This window comes from Carassius gibelio, chromosome A7, assembly GCF_023724105.1.
Source record: "Carassius gibelio isolate Cgi1373 ecotype wild population from Czech Republic chromosome A7, carGib1.2-hapl.c, whole genome shotgun sequence".
Lineage (NCBI taxonomy): Eukaryota > Metazoa > Chordata > Actinopteri > Cypriniformes > Cyprinidae > Carassius > Carassius gibelio.
This window is the reverse complement of record NC_068377.1, coordinates 27241330-27258861: the sequence shown is the minus strand read 5'-3', so window position 1 is coordinate 27258861 and position 17532 is coordinate 27241330. Positions and strand designations below refer to the sequence as shown.

The 17532-nt window shown below is 39.7% G+C and overlaps 1 protein-coding gene across 1 annotated transcript; it reads right to left on the bottom strand.

The window, feature by feature from the left end:
• Positions 1–9457: 9457 nt before the first annotated feature.
• LOC128017028 (ras-related and estrogen-regulated growth inhibitor-like protein) lies at positions 9458–17047 on the bottom strand. Its single transcript, XM_052602084.1, has 5 exons — positions 16859–17047; positions 15891–15947; positions 14787–14860; positions 14163–14311; positions 9458–11648 (listed from the first exon to the last, which is right to left on the bottom strand). Exons 1-5 carry the CDS (start codon positions 16908–16910, stop codon positions 11369–11371), a joined length of 612 nt encoding a protein of 203 aa, XP_052458044.1. The 5' UTR covers positions 16911–17047; the 3' UTR covers positions 9458–11368.
• Between the last annotated feature and the right edge of the window lie 485 nt (positions 17048–17532).

Sequence of the window (17532 nt, the reverse complement as noted above, 5' to 3'; positions counted from 1 at the left end):
TGAGTGGAAGGAAAAGTGTGAAAGAAAAAGATGCACAACCAACCGAGAGAACCGCAGCCTTATGAGGATTGTCAAGCAAACTGGATTCAAGAATTTTAGAGAACTTCACAAGAAATACACTGAGGCTGAAGTCAAGGCATCAAGAGCCACCACACACAGTGTCAAGGAATTTGTCTACAGTTGTCGTATTCCTCTTGTTAAGCCACTTCTGAACCACTGACAACGTCAGAGGCGTCTTACCTGGGCTAAGGAGAAGAGCCAGTGGTCCAAAGTCCTCTTTTCAGATGAGAGCAAGTTTTGTATTTCATTTGGAAACCAGGGTCATAGGGTCTGGAGGAAGGGTGGAGAAGCTTGTAGCCCAAGTTTCTTGAGGTCCAGTGTAAAGTTTCCACAGTATGTGATGATTTGGGGAGCAATGTCATCTGCTGGTGTTGGTCCATTTATTTTTTTGAAAACCAAAGACACTGCACCCCTTTACCAAGAAATTTTGGAGCACTTCATGCTTCCTTCTGCTGACCAGCTGTTTGAAGATGCTGATTTCATTTTCCAGCAGAATTTTTGGCACCTGCCCACACTGCCAAAAGCACCAAAAGTTGGTTAAATGACCGTGGTGTTGGTGTGCTTCACTGACCAGCAAACTCACCAAACCTGAACCCCATAGATTCTCTGTCTCTGTACTGTCAAGAGGAAAATGAGAAACAAGAGACCAAAAAATACAGATGAGCTGAAGGCCACTGTCAAAGAAACCTGGGCTTCCATACCACCTCAGCTCTGCCTCAAACTGATCACCTCCATGCCACGCCGAATTGAGGCAGTAATTAAAGCAAAAGGAGCCCCTACCTAGTATTGAGTAAATCTACAGTAAATGATCATACTTTCCAGAAGGCCAACCATTCACTAAAAATGTTTTTTTTTTTTATTATTATTTTTATTGGACTTATGAAGTATTCTAATTCCTTGAGATAGTGGATTGGTGGGTTTTTGTTAAATGTGAGTCAAAATAATCACATTTAAAAGAGCCAAAGACTTAAACTACTTCAGTCTGTGTGCACTGAATTTATTTAATACACGGTTTTCAAAATTTTAGATGAATTACTGAAATAAATGAACTTTTCCACGACATTCTAATTCATTGAGATACACCTATATATTAAGACCTATTATGATGGGGATATGACAATGTACTGCATAACTTGAATTACTTATTTAAATTATTTATCAATGAATACATGACCAAGAGGATTATTTGCAGAAGCCTAGCACCTGTAGTATATTATTGAAGCATTCATGAAATATTATTAAATATTTGATGTTGTGCTTGAAGGATGCCATAGTTTCACAGATGTTTTGACCATTATTTGAAGGTCAATGATTGCTATTTTACATTAGATCTGAGCTATAAAGCAAATTGAAATCAAACCTTGCATGAAGCAGTGGTCTCCTGCTCTACTTTTACTAAGGATTTTACCTCTCATCAGCAGCTTAATTATTCATTGACAGGTGCCTTTGATGAAAAATGATAAACGTCAACGTCTTAATGAAGCTTGGAATTACATTACAAAGTGATAGAGTGCCTTGCTTGTCCAGACTGCTTACACTATTGAAGTCATTTAACCTCATAATCATAATTTACCTGAGTGCACCTCACCATACTACATAATGTTTTCCTGTTTAACATGCCACTTAATATAGTCCAACAACTCATGAAAATGTTACAGAAGGGGTCATATCTGTAAACCTATCAATGACTTCATGCATATAAATATAGCTTGTCTTGAAAATCTAAACCAAAATGTCATGACTATATCCTTTGTTGGAGGAGGTTCGGAGGTCTCAGATTGAACCTCACTCTAAACCAGGATATCAACTTGTTGTTGAGAAGGGTGGATAGTCTCACTAGATCATTGATCCTCAAATCTGGCTTGCGAGATCCACTTTCCTTCAAAGTTTAGCTCTAACCCTAATTAAACACGCATGAGTTTGCTAATCAGTGTCTTCAGGATCATTAGAAAATCACAGGCAGGTGTGTTTAATTAGAGTCGGAGCTAAACTCTGCAGGAAACTGGATCTCGCGAGCCAGATTTGAGGATCACTGGCCTAGATTAATTCATACTTCAAAGGCAAAATAAAATAACCAAAAAAGGTATGCTTAAAAGTCCAGAGGACACCAAATGTCGCAACAAAAGAAATAATCTGTTTAAACCATGTGATGAGACAACATGTTAAAAGTGTGGTGTGATCCAAAGTATTAACAAGAAAACAAGTCTTTCTATTTACATGTTTTTGTCTCTTTAAAAATAATGCAAATACATACAGCACTACCGGTGTAATCTGGTTCACAAACAAATGACTCTTATGAGCCAGTTCTTTAAATGAATCATTCAGAGAGACTCACAGTCTCGAAAGTTACCAGCTAGAATAATTCTGCTGAATCATTCACAGAATTAACAGACGGAATCCATCAGAATTATTATCAACATAATAACTTTCATTTTCATTGTAAAATAAAGCTATTGTTGTGGTCTTAATGTTTGTGAAAATTAAAAATAATATATTTACTGCCTAATTGTTAATATGTTGTTAAATATATAGACATTTTAAGTTTAATTACTTTTTTGCAATAATGATATTTCAAAAACAATACAACAACATGCAGGATTCATGAGATAAAAAGTCCATTTACCCGGTAACACTACAGCAAATTTACAGTAATCCACATATTTAACATACAAATGTGATTCTATCAAGATACTCTTAAAAACTATTGGATATGAGTAAATGTATTGGGGTGCTGGACTTTTAAAAGGCAGAAGCCAGGTGGTCAAGATGGTAAACATCACCTTATCCATGAAAATAATTAAGACCAGCACTCCACAGGGCTTTTGCCTCAGCCCTAATTATACTCATTATTCAACCATTCACTGCATCTCTACACAGTAGAGCACCATCATCAAGTTTCCTGATGACAACAACATTATTGATTGTGTTAATAAGTGATAATAATGATTCAGTGATAATAATGAGTACACAGGGACCCTCTCTGCAGAAGAGGATAGGGTTATAACAACAATCTAGCCTTGAATGTCAGCGAAACAAAAGAACTTATGTGAACTTCAAGAAAAAGGACAACTCACAGTCTTCATTAATGACCTATTGCAATCATTAACAATTCTTCAGAATGTAAATATTTGAGGAGCTCAACAGGACATCTAACATATCACAAAAGAAAGAGCACATCAAACGGTATCTTTGATGCAGTGCTTAAGGAAGTTAGCCAGCACACCCTTATGAGCATTTACTATGGCATTGTGCTAATGACTGGCATGCATTACTCTGTGGTTTGCTAAATAAAATATTTAGTACTACTTTTCAACTGTTAGCCAGAATGACTATAAATCTATTGAATTATCAAAATAAAACTAAAATCATGATATGGCTTGTGCATTTAGCGTTTGTGTTTAGTGTTTGTGTTTGTTCAGTGACATGTAGTATTTTGTGTATACCTAAAGGAAAATGGTTTCAGCCAAGCTTTCAGAGCACCCAAAAACATCAATTGTAATGTTCTAGAAGAAAATCAAGTGAGTTCTAGAGATAAACAAGCAAATATTTAGTGACTATTTTCATGTATGTACTTCATATTTAGTTCTTTTTTTTTAAGTTTTCTCTAATGTTTTAATAAAATAAAAACATTGACATATAGCCTAAGCCTATAAATAAATTTACTCCTTTCTGTTCCTCTATCACGTTTATTCTTTCCACCAACTGCCAAGTGCCAACCACACTCCATACCGACTGGAATATCGCAGGTAGCAATTAAGGACACTTCTAAGCTTCAAAATCCAACCAGATAAAGGCATTTTAATATATAGGATGTGATGCAAACAAAGAATTCAGTCATGTCTTGATGCTTCCCTACCTATTGAGATTGAGGAGTCACGTGCCGATTTGGGTTGATTTGGGAGGGGTCTGAGCCAGTCGGCCCTGATGGCAGGATACGCTATCTGTTGCCAGGGGCAATGCCTTGAGAACTTCACAGAGGCGCGACTAAACATTTCAGAGCGCTTTCATTTTTTCGCATTTATTTTGTCGGCGGAACAGATCGAGACGGATCTACGAATACGCGAAAGAAAAGGAAGAAAGTAAAGCAATGCAAAAACATAAGGCGAAAGAAAGGGGACCTTACAGGAACAAGCTCACACCAAGCGCAAAACAGCGGTGTTTGGAGAAGCTCTCAGGCAGCTCCCTGCAGCGGCACAGAGACCTGAACAATTTACCCTTAGTGCACACATATGGACATTGGGAATTATATTGTTTACAATGTAAGTCACTTTGCATTCACGCTGTTAATGGCTTTAATCTAACCCGGACATATACATTTCGCAATCACACATTTAACTACACTCAAAAAAATGACTCTTTGGCTGAACATGATTCTATCATGGACAGTGGTTCCACATGTTTGTACCATGTTATTTGGACATGAATAAATCAAGTTATAAGGACTTGTCTACCTTTAGTTGAGTTTACTCAGTTTGCTTTAGTTCATCCTACATGAAATATCTGAGTAGAGATAATATGTTTACATCATGTAGAACCACTGTCCATGCAAGTTTAGCCAAAGTGTTATAAAAACATTAGCAAGTAAGATATAACTTTTCTTTACACATGATGTTACTTGTTTGCAGTTTAAGGATGTTACTATGTGTACATCATACACTAGCACTTTCATTAAAGTTGCTTTTTTTTAAATTAAGTATTTTAGACGTTCTTTCAACCAGGTCCTCAACCCAACCACAAGCTCCACACTTCACCACAATGGTAACTCGCACAAGATACACCAATATAAAGTCTTTTAAAATGCCCACATAATAGAGCATTATACATGAAAAAGTCTCCTTATCACATTTTATTAAAAACTGCATAAAATAACACTTTATTTCAACATTTTCTCTCCCCATATCCAGTCCTGTGCAAAGCATGATGGGAAGTGTAAAACTTATTTTGAGGGACTTGATTGAAACATGTTCTTTCAAAATGAAAACTTTATGTTAAACCAACGAGAGACAGGTTTAAGTCAGTTTAACATGACACAATCATGTTGAAATGAAAAATAGCCAAAATGGCATTAATTCAACATGAATTGTTCAGGTAAAGTGAACAAAACTAAAAATTCATTTTTTTGAGTGTACCCTGGCTAACCCAGAACTGGTTTGTCCACTTTGCAGCCCCCAACAAAAAAAACACACTGTTTTCTTCACCTGCTGTAGATGGACCCAGCCACAGCAGAAAGCCTCGCAACTTTCCAAAGACTTGTGGCTTTTAAACTCCTGCATTGTGTAGTAACTTAAACAAAAAAATATATAATTCCCAATGTCCATATGTGTGCATGGAGGTAAATGGTCCAGGTCTCTGTGCTGCTTGAGAGCTTCTCCAAATACAGCTGTTTTGCGCTTGGTGTAACCTAAAAAAAACTGTATTCCATTGTTCCTATGTTTTCCATATGTTTCGTTTGAGGTACTGCAGTAGTTTTTAACACAGCAATAACTTCCAGGCATGGTAAAACAGTGCAGAATTGCGAGAACCTCCTCTTAACAACACATGTAAACAATCCTGTTTCGCCGCAGGTATCCTTCCAACATGGCGGAGACCGTGATATCGAGGGAGGGGCTTTGTGCTATGACGACAACTTCTCATTCTCAATAGACGGTTTCATCGGGCGCACGCGCCTGGACCTAAGTTAACTTCCGGTCTGTGTTGTGTATATCGGTCTGCCTTGCGGTGCCATCTACAAACGCAGTCAAAGTGATGAGTAGACTGAAGTTGGACTCAGGTGGTTGTGCTGCGGGATGTGTTCCCATTCATTTATTTATTTTTGGAGACTCGCCACAATTTTAAAACGGATCGATTTTCGAAAAGGCTTCGTTGAATAAACATGAGTAATGTTACATACTGCACGTTTAATAATAATTCCTTACATTTATATGTTTAAATATCAAAACGAGGCACATGTGTTTTTATATCGCTGTATTTCTGAAAGAAAGACTTACATGTTGTATGTCTGATAAAGCAGAGTGTGAGCGTACCAGCTCTGCTTTGTTTACAGCTGTTAACATTACTGGGGAAACCTCTATTTCTCGCGCTTTATGTCTATGCTTTAAAACATCTCCTACTGGCAAAGAATGAATTTGCATTTTCATTAAGTCCGCCCAATCCACGCAGCAAACATATTTTGTTTGTTATCAAAAAATATCTACTCTAGAAGGACTTGGCTGTTGTTATTGATTCTATTTGGAAGCCTACTGGAAGTTAAGTTAGGACCACAAAAGCACTCATGAGCAGTAACGTTTGTTTATGTTGATGCCGTTGAAACCGTCTAGACCTATTTTTTATTATTCCATATATTTGATCGTATTTGCTTACAGAATGATAGAATGAAACTATGCTAAATATTAGTTCATACTCCACTTTGCAACATAAAGCCTATTTTGTAAGACAAAATGAGACCTGGCAGGCTGGCACAACCACGGCAAATATTCAGTAGCTTAAAGCCAATAATTATTTAAATCTTGTGCAAGTAGCAATTAACTCCCTGTGACCTGTTCCAGCTAAATATAATTATCTGGCATAGAACCTGCATAATAATAGATGTTATATTTCTCTCATATGTTTCAAAACACCCATTACGCTTGTGTATGCCATGGTTTGGTGACTACATCCTGAGTGTGCTAAAATCTAATTCTTCTGTTTGACCAATTTATTACCCACTAACTGTATTATTTTAGTAGGTTTTTTCTTTTCTTTTCTTTTCTTGTTTCTCTCGTTTAATGGATAGCTGTTAACCAAGCAACATTTCTCAGAATTGTTTTAGTCGTGTTGAGCTCCAAAACAGAATTAAAGTAACATAGAGCTTTCAGCATAATGGTTCTATGTACATTATGCGACTACAGAGACATGTTCATAGTATTCTCCGCGATAAATGGTCGAATAAGATTTATTTAGGTTCACATTAGTGAGATGAAAATTACACTGCCGCTCAGGGACATGTTGCCATGGCAACATACAGCGCTTGGCCAGTTCGCGCTTCCTCTTCGAAGTTCGATGAAAGCTCACAAGACATGAAGACAACCTGCTTTTATAAATATACACTTACCTTTCGTGTGAGTTGTTTACTTTGCCAAGGCATTTTCCGCTGTGACGCTCCTTACAGGTCACCTTGATGCAAGAGAATTTAAGATGCAGTTGTCCAAACTTTCCTCCATCGAGAGGGAGGAGGGCGAACTACGGTGTGCTGTGAGGGACATGACGAGCACTACACGAAGTCGAACGCTAATGCTGCTCCTTGTGAAAACGCGCAGGTGATGGAGATTTACCGCTGATTACACAACCGGCTTTACTGACAAGATAAATTAAATATTGCGTGTGATTTATCATGCAGCCCAACTGCCTAAAATATAAAGTATTGGTAAATAAACCAAACTAACAAGACACGTGTTAACAGGATATCGGCCTACTCGGACTACATAGGCTAGTGCTTGCAGAAAATATCATAATACACAAAGGGAATGTTTCTGTCACCCACTAACAAAATATTTATGGCTAATCACCTGAGATCATCCGGGATTTGTCTGCTGATGCTGGTTATCCATCTTCACACACCTTCCACAGCAGCCACGAGTTGCATTGGAGTGACGTCAACTCCCTGGCTAGACTGATTGAGAACTGATTGGCTAGAGGCGCAGCTGTCAATCTAGAACTTGCGGCCAATGGTGACGCTGAAGCCTGCCCTGATTTACATGAAACTCAAACTGCAACTTTTAGAAACACAAGCGTAGAACGTGGAAACGAGCAAAGGGAAAAAAACCACAAGCACACAAAAAAATAACATATGAGCAGGAAACCTGATTTTGTTTGCAATTTGGAAAATTTTTAATTCATGTTTCAGTTTTGTGTAATCCATGACTGCCCTGTTTGTTATTTAAAAAATTGCATGTTTTTCGTTTTGTGCATTATTATTTTACACGTGTTTTTAAATATTTTATTTATGCTTATTATTTTTCGATCTGTGACTGCAATACATTTGGCGGGATTCTAATCCCATACTGCGGTCCGTAAACTTTGTTTGTGTTCAAAATGTAGAAAAATGTATATAATAAGCGAGTACACCATGAATCCATTTTTCAAACCGTTTTTTTTTTTTTGGCTTGTCCTGAATCACTAGGGTGCACCTATAATAAGTGTTTATATTCGGACTATTTTAGATTGCTTCGGGGATACCGCGGCGTAGTAACCCAGTACCTTTGTGATTCAACATAGACAGAAACAGAGAGAAGTAGTTCCGGCTACGATGTTCTTCCGCAAGACGCAAGCAGTTCTGTTTATTAACCGCTAGAGCGTCAAAAGTTCCCTAACGTAGCTTTAAAGTTGCGAGTAGAAAAAACGATCCAAATGATTCAGTGCGTCGAATGATTCCTAATGAATCGCGAACCGATTCCAGCTGTTACGCTAACCGGTTTGACCAGTTCATTGAACTGACTCAAATGAGCCGACAAAATACTGTGCACACGATGTGATTGTGACAGAAAATGTCTCTCTCTAGGATCAGTAGGCTATGCTGTTGCTTTCTAGTCAGACAAGGATTCATCAGAACAGTTTAATGAAACACAGCAGAATCACTGCTCTTAAAGGTATTGTGTATGTAGTGGCATAACCTATTTAAAGACATTTACTTTAATCTTACACGTACTACCGCTGAAATTACTGCAGGAAATTATTTAATACGCTTTTAATTAAATTTGATATTTAAAATTGTGTGTGAATATTATGCTATATAAAGTATTGTTTTAAAATGCAAATTTAAACAGTAACTTCCATCAGTCAAAATGAGATGGCATTGATCAGTAACAAAATGTTCTTCTCTTTTAGATTTTGCTTATGGTTAATGTATCAGTTGTGTTTGTCTCCATCTAGTGGATCAGCAGCTCCTGTAAGGTTCATGACTTTGTTTAGTCTAATTTTAAAGTGGCACATGTGGTATTTTTCCTAAAGGTCTGGCAGTGGCATGCTATTCTGAAGAAATGCTTTTTTTTTTTTTAAAGTACAACTTAAGTATATTCATTTTTTAGAGCTTGTGAGGTACTGCATAACTTTAAAGTTTTGTTACATTCATTTTTATTTACATTTTATGTACATTTTATTGTAGGTCAATATGGTAAGAAAACAAATGGTAATTTAGTAAATGTACTAAAAAAACAAATTGCATGAAAGATTTTAAAACAACAGGTATGGAATTTAAACTAAAACACTAAAATGGCTACATTGATAAAGTTCATTAATAAGTTGCACTCGTGAAAATAGAATCAATTTATACTTGTCTGAAATAGATCATATAGATCAACACTTTAGACACAGTAAGAGAAGATTCATTGTTAACATATCAGGTTATGATAGAATGTCTATCTAAGAAGCAAACACATTTTTTTTATTAATTATAAAAGAAAAATAGCAATAGAAAAAAAACATTGGTTATTATGTTAGTGAACATCTTAACACATTTAAAAAAATCAAGGTACACATTCCACTTTAACTACAATAGCAAGCAAAGTTCTGTACAGTTACAATATAAAGTGGAACATACAATAAACAAAAATAGACAAACACAACCTGCTTAAGCTAATCTCTCAAACTACTGAACTAAACATGACATTACTGGTACCTAAACAATAAACTGAAAAGTACAATCAGAATTGTATTTTGTAACTTAATTAGCAGCAGTAAATTCTGTTTATTACATCATTCATCTTATAAGCAGATTTGCACAAAAAACTTTACCTTTGTTTTCTCCATCGACAACTCTCAATTTATTGATATTTCTGAGACTCTTTGAAGTTTATTTTTTTGGAAGTCTTTCATGGCTTCTGTTGCTCCCCATTCCCCTACGTTGTGAATCAGTATATCATAAACACAAATTCAAGCACTTGCAAGGGCCTTGAGCCACTAAACATTGGGGCAATGATCGAAAACTGGCTCACACATAAATGTCACTGGTATTTATCAACAACATCACTGTATTATATTCCAGGACCAATGCCCTTCTCGTATGATTTGTGTTGTTTAGCTGACATCTTCACTGTAGCTGTAAAAATACAGTGCCACAATAACATATCCACTCATCCACCAGTTCTCTTGACTCTAGAGATACGAAAACATGACAGGGTTTAAGTGATTTAACAGTTCACATACAGTTCTCTTTCCAATCTATACTGTTAACTTTTAACGAAGTGATCAGCACGATCCCAGCCAACTATTGTCCAACTAAAACAATTCAGAGATAAAACATTCCTTGAATTATGTATAATGTTTAGTGCTAATGTTTTGAGAACATTAGTAAAGACCAGATAACTCTGAACAAACATTCTGTTAACATTACTGGAAGAACTCTTTTTCATAACTTTGCGAGAAACTTGACAGAACATTAACCAAAGTTCTGGGAACATTCTTTGTTAGTTTGTTTTACCTTGTTTTTGTGATTAACAAACCAGAGTGTGTTTTTACACGGGTCATTCCCAAGGGTCCACAAACCTCTTCTTGCAACTGTATGTGGGGAAAAGCTGCAGTTCATTGTTTTTATTCGAAAGAGGCCCTAAGAATGCTACAGAAGGAATGCAGGAGAGTTTTATTTTCTTTCCTCAGTGATGGGTTTTTGTTAGAAAGGTAATTTATCTGCATTTTACACCTCATCACAGCATCTTGATATATGACATTCACCTCAACTTTTTTGTGCATTCCTTGACGCAAACCCGGTCTCATGCCATTAAACATTTTTCAGAGAGCAAGTGAAATAATATGTGCTACTCTTTCAAGAGAAAAGCAAACGCTTCACCAATTTGCAAACATTCCCCATTATTCTTAGAGATATTGAAAATATTATCAAGAGGTGAATATATGCCAACAAAAATATGAATTTTAAGACAAAATTTGCTTTGGGTTTTCTGACTCTCCTGAAAGAAATAAAAGAAAAATCATAAAATAATAAAGAAACATAAGGCAAATATTTTTCTTTCTAAAGAAAAACACATTCCATAAAGGGAACTCTTGAACTAAAATGATTTTTGCAAATAAATGCAGATATGGTAAGTGCAAAGTATGTGTCAATGCATGGGATACTGTGTCAGCAATCCAAAAGTTTGAGAACCCGTGCTATATACGATGTTCTCGGCTGTGTGGGATTTCTCATAGTGGTTTGAATTTGCACTATGTATCGAAGCCTAAAACATTTCCAAGAACATCAGGTTTAACAGGGTGAAATCTCCATTACTGATTCAATGGAGACTGACTCATTGCTCTTTTCTAGGCTTTTCATGTGCTGCACTCAAACAGACTGTCTCCTCTTGCCAAAGACATTGTTTATGAGCTTGGCCATGGATTTGGAGCCACTGTACCGCCTGCGGTCGCCTCTATGCTTAAGCTGTTCCATCACATGGCGGATGAGCTTTGTGAAGAGGTTGGAGATCTCCAGGTAGTTCTCAGCCGCTGAAACCTCCTGGAAGATGCATTTGTTCTCCTGGGCAAGAGAGCGGCCCTCCTCTTCACTCACTTGGCGGCTGTGGCATAAGTCCTGCTTGTTACCCACCAGGCAGATGGGAACCTCCCTATTGAATTGAAATCTGATTATTCGCTTTCAAGAGTAGTGTAAATTGATTAGTGGTTAGGAAAACATTTATAATTGCTTCTTATAGTTTAAAATGTAAATGTGACATTAAATAGTAACATCCATATTGAATCTGAACATATTGTGACGAGTCAGCTGCCTCCTCCCTGATTGTCACCGGCACCCCGTCCTAAATCGCCGCCCTTCACCAGGCTCCCGACTGGAGTGGGTGTGTGAGAGGAGGGGCGCTGGACGAGTCAGGGCTGGCGGCGTGTGATGGGGCACACCTGAAGGAAGTGGAGCCTCATTACCGCCGCTGTTTAAAAGCCCAACGCGCCTCTCCTCAGGAGACCGGTCTCTTCCCCGTGCATGCACACTGGTGTCCTCGTGGGTCCAGGAAGGGTGCGTTGAGGGACTCCCGCGCCACAAGAGACGTGAGCAGCCGGACCCGCGATCCGGATGGGAACCGCACCCGTTTACACGGCCGACGGGCCAGGATGCCGGGCCGTCCATCCCCTACCAGCGCTGCGGCTGACGAGAGAGATGCGGCCGCTAGAGGAAGCCGCCGCCCCTCGCGCCCCGGACCAAGGAGGGGAGCGCGTGCGGCCGCCGGACTCCGCCCCTTACCTGGACCCTTCCTCCATGAACACTGCCTGACCCACACGAACCCCGCAGCACGACGAGGACACCAGATTCCCTGTTATTTTGGACACTTTTCCCCTTTTGCCACTTTTATTCCCTGTTTGTTTTATGATTTCTGTTAATAAAAGCCTCTCCGAGGCCTGACGCCACGCCCACTGTGTCTGTCTTGTGCTCCTCCCGTGACACTGGTGGAGAATGCGGGCAGGCGGAGCCTAGACAGCGCAGTGGGGAAACGTCTGGTGACGTCACTCCCTCTCGCTTGCAAACGTTCGTGAGAACCCAGACTGGGACGGAGGAAAACTGGGGACAGCCTCCCAGCCACACAAGGGGTAAGTGACTTTTCCATTGTCATTTTACCCTGTGGTTGGTTGAGGCTGTCACTAAAACCCGGTTTCTCTGTCCCTGTTCTGGTGCGCTGCGAGAGGGAGGACCGCCCGGAGAGGAAGCCCCGCCCACTCCGACCGTTTGGAGCCTGGTTGAGGATGGTAGCACTCCCGTGTGGGTGGCGCCCTGGGGACGGGGATGTCGCTTGGGAGGGGGAATGTGACGAGTCAGCTGCCTCCTCCCTGATTGTCACCGGCACCCCGTCCTAAATCGCCGCCCTTCACCAGGCTCCCGACTGGAGTGGGTGTGTGAGAGGAGGGGCGCTGGACGAGTCAGGGCTGGCGGCGTGTGATGGGGCACACCTGAAGGAAGTGGAGCCTCATTACCGCCGCTGTTTAAAAGCCCAACGCGCCTCTCCTCAGGAGACCGGTCTCTTCCCCGTGCATGCACACTGGTGTCCTCGTGGGTCCAGGAAGGGTGCGTTGAGGGACTCCCGCGCCACAAGAGACGTGAGCAGCCGGACCCGCGATCCGGATGGGAACCGCACCCGTTTACACGGCCGACGGGCCAGGATGCCGGGCCGTCCATCCCCTACCAGCGCTGCGGCTGACGAGAGAGATGCGGCCGCTAGAGGAAGCCGCCGCCCCTCGCGCCCCGGACCAAGGAGGGGAGCGCGTGCGGCCGCCGGACTCCGCCCCTTACCTGGACCCTTCCTCCATGAACACTGCCTGACCCACACGAACCCCGCAGCACGACGAGGACACCAGATTCCCTGTTATTTTGGACACTTTTCCCCTTTTGCCACTTTTATTCCCTGTTTGTTTTATGATTTCTGTTAATAAAAGCCTCTCCGAGGCCTGACGCCACGCCCACTGTGTCTGTCTTGTGCTCCTCCCGTGACAATATACACTGAGATTCATTTCTCACACTGTGTGTCCTAATTGGAACAATGGCAATGGCATTGCCTACATTTTTCCTCTTCTGACACCATAGAAAGTGGAACAATCTGACATTAAAACATATCAAATGGTCACAATGTGGTTGGAAATGGGTTGGAAATTTGTTGCGAAGCTAAAACTTCATGTTATAAGTCAAACCACTTGCTGCTATCTTTGAAGTGTCAAAGTTTTAAGCCGGTTTTGGATGTTGGATTTTGACCACCCATGAGTGATCTCCTTGCCCATTTCGGGGTTCTAATGGGCTCCAGATGCCCAGTCTCATGCTCACTTACTACTGTTTCAAAGGACTTTCATATGACAAACGTGAAACCTAAACCATCCAGACTTTTACATTTCTTTTTAAATGTGATGGACTAAAATGGAAAGCTTTGGCCTGCTGGTCATAATACAGTTATCCAAACCACTGGAAATCTTACAGTTCTTTTGATTATTTGATGTGACCCAGACTGTCCTTTACAGATGTGCACAGATCCAAGTAGGAAGCCTCCACTCTGTTCTGCAAATGGTCCTCATTAATTCATTAAAACACCATCATCCTATTCCAGTCATCTGACGAAGGTCAAAAGGTCACTGGAGATACTCTGACTCACCCTTTACAGGTCTCTCGACGACTCTCTTTGATCTGTGCCAGGATGTTTTTGGCATTTAGGAAGGACGTACGGTCACTGATGGTGTACACCACCACAAAGCCATCAGCCCAGTCCAGTGGTTCCTCTAGGATACATCTGCTTTCTCCACTCTGCCCAGAGGTGGGGGCACACAGAGATCCAGTCAAAAAAAACATGCTCATGTAAAGTCCCGTCCGACAAAATGGAAAAGTGGATTGTTATTTCATTTGTTTAGAGTTGACTAGATCTCTACCAGAAGTTTTTGTTTTGGATGCAGTGATTGACTGCCATACATGTGTTGACTGTATATACACAGGCGTTTAGTTACAGGGTAGAAAGGTGTACATCTCATGATTCAGTTTTGGAAATCAAAGTAAACTGGCGAAGTAAAAGTTCCCAGATGCAGCAGTGGTTAGACGTGAGGCTCTGTTTTTAAAGGCTCTGCACTGTATACTCTGCTTCAGGGAAAGACCATAAATCCCATCAGAACACAATATGCATTTCTCACAAGAAGCAGGTATATCCGAGCATGTTGCCCTATGGCAGTGTTTGTATGAACGCTTGTCATGAGCTCAGGGTAGCCGTTATGAAAGAATAAACACATACCTGTGAGCACGGATCAAAGACTTCCAAGTTCAGCTGTCTTCCATCAATGGAAAGCCTTTTTTGGTATAAGGAGTCTGTAACAAACAACGTTGGATAAAATCCTTGGTATTAAAACAAACGTGCACATTATAAAATCAGACCCCTGAATTTAAGGTAGACTTTTAGAGGCTAATATAACATTCAAGGGAATAAAAGTAGACACTGAGTGCATGTGATGTGATGTACACATGTAGTTGTATCAGATGTGCAGTGATTACTGGGAGCCTCAAAAAATCCTTGGCATGATTAGATGGAATAGACTTTTAGGAACTAGACAACAGGAAAACATACACTACCAGTTGAGCCTTTTACAATCAGTGTAAACATTTATTTATTAAGGGATGAAAATTGTGTAATCATTTACTCAGCCTAATGTCTTTCCTGTCTTTCTTCTGTGGGTCACAAAAGTTGACATTATGAGGAACGGTTTACTGTTTTTGTCCATATAATGAAAGCTAAAGGAGTAAAACTAAACGGAACCCCATTATATTGTATGGAATAAATATTGTAAGCAATTAACTCATAAAGGTTTGGAATGACATGAGGTAAGTAAATTATGACAGCATTCACTACTATCTCTGTAGAGCTCATCAAATCAAAATAAACACACTGTCAAAATGTATGTTTAAAAAAACTCAATGTAAAATATACAGTGACAATGTTTCAGGTATTACAGGATGGCATAATGGTGCCTGTATATTTTACAACTTCATTTCATTAAGTTATGATAATTTACCAAACTACTAGAAGTACCAAAATCTGCTTTGTACCTTAAAATGTGCTGAAAACCACCAAAATAAAACAGGTTTTTAAAGAGAAAGTCACATGATTAATCAATTAATTGTAAACCGCCATCGTAAATATATATAAATATATATGGCAAAACTATTTTACAATATACTCGATTTCTCACTTTTATGCAATAAGCTTTGTTTCAATGTATTCTTTGTTTAGTTATTTTAATCCTTTTACTCATTTCACGCATACATTTTTAAACTCAGATACATATAAAAGGAAGTACTCTTGCATTAATAAAATACATGCTGTGTGTGAGATTTTACTTACTGGTATTTGACGCATATTCTCCTATGAATCGCTTTGTCAAAAATCTCACCAAAACCGCTGAGGACAAGAGAGAGGATTTGATTGATCAGTCAGTTATTGAGATTGATCATCCTAAGCCTTGATGTAAATGCCTCATATTACAGTTTAAAATAGGAAGAGAGAGAACAAGGTCAAAGAACAGCCCCTCGTCAAAACTTGGCCAGTCTGCAGTGAATGCTGGTGCATATTTGGCAAAGGAAAAACTGTTACATTTTCCCCATGAGCACACTACCTGGTCTATATTAAATATTTGAGCCATGAAGCTATGCTGTGCTTATTGAAGTCAAGGCTTGAGTTTCTGTGTATAAATACACAGTCCGAGGCAGCATCGTGAAAGCTGCTTTCAATTCCCCCAACCAGTTATAAACCATTAAGCAGTCAGGATTTAATATTCCTCACAAACCCTCAAATTTGCAACAATAGACCTTCCTTGTTCTGTTCTGTCTTTACCCTGGCCATTCGGATCCGAACCCTGATTTAGGACCCCCGACTAAACTAGTTTTATTCTCGGGGGACGTGGCATTATCATTTCCCAAACACTTAATAATCATTAGCACAGGTATGCAGCCTCAAGGGCTAAATGTTCTTATGCTGCTGAGTGGAACAAAAAATAATCTTTCCCCAATTTCAGCAATTACTTGCCTCTCACAGCCATCTCTTTCAATTTCCCTCTCAGATGACTTGTATAACCATGACCTCACTTCTGATCTGTTCCAATATACAAAGTGCTTTGAGTGTTTGTAGAGGGCAGACATAATGTCTTAGTGCATTGTGAAGCACTCCCACACACACATTTCCAACTCCGAATGTGAGGACCAGGCAACAGGCACATGTTGCTGTAAAGTTTAAGTTAATCTGAAAGACACATATTTAGATATGCATATAAAATGTACACACTGCATACAGTAGAGTATAAGATGAGCACTCACCAGATTTGCCTGCTCCCTCACTGCCCAGCAGGGCTAGTTTGATGTCATTCATTGTTGTAGTAGATGGTGCCCGATGTTTGCTGTGCTTCTCTGTGTCCAGGTAGTTGGACAGTCCCAGCTACAACTCTTTATTATTTACTCTTCTCGGTAAAGTGGTGCCACGCTCCCTCTCTTTCTCTTTCTCTCTCTCTCTCTTACTCTCTGTTGTACTCGCAGATGTTCTTCTTGTCCATCTCCCCTCCCACTGCTCACAGAGAGCTGAGCTGCCACAAGGTCAATTCAACATCCCTTCCATACTGAAAAGTTATACAGATAAGTGGAGAACTTTGCTTTTGTGAATTTAAACCAAAGTGCTCTGTGATCTGATTTTGATCCAAACTATTGGAAAATAATCAGGAATCAAATCATGCTGAGATTCTAGAACATTCCGTTTACTGTGCATATACTCTTCTGGTTGCTTGTTGCTCTCAGAAATAATACTATTATGTACCATTTAAGTACTAATATGCACCTTTTAGTGGTAAAGGTGTACCCTTTGAAAGGGTACTGTGCCAAGTAACAGGACAGCTTTTGTACCTGATGGTGTATATCCTCTCAGCCAAGTCCCTATATGAAGTATTAAAGTATACATAGTCTTACTGAAACTGAAGTTTGGGACATTTATTTAAAGTGGT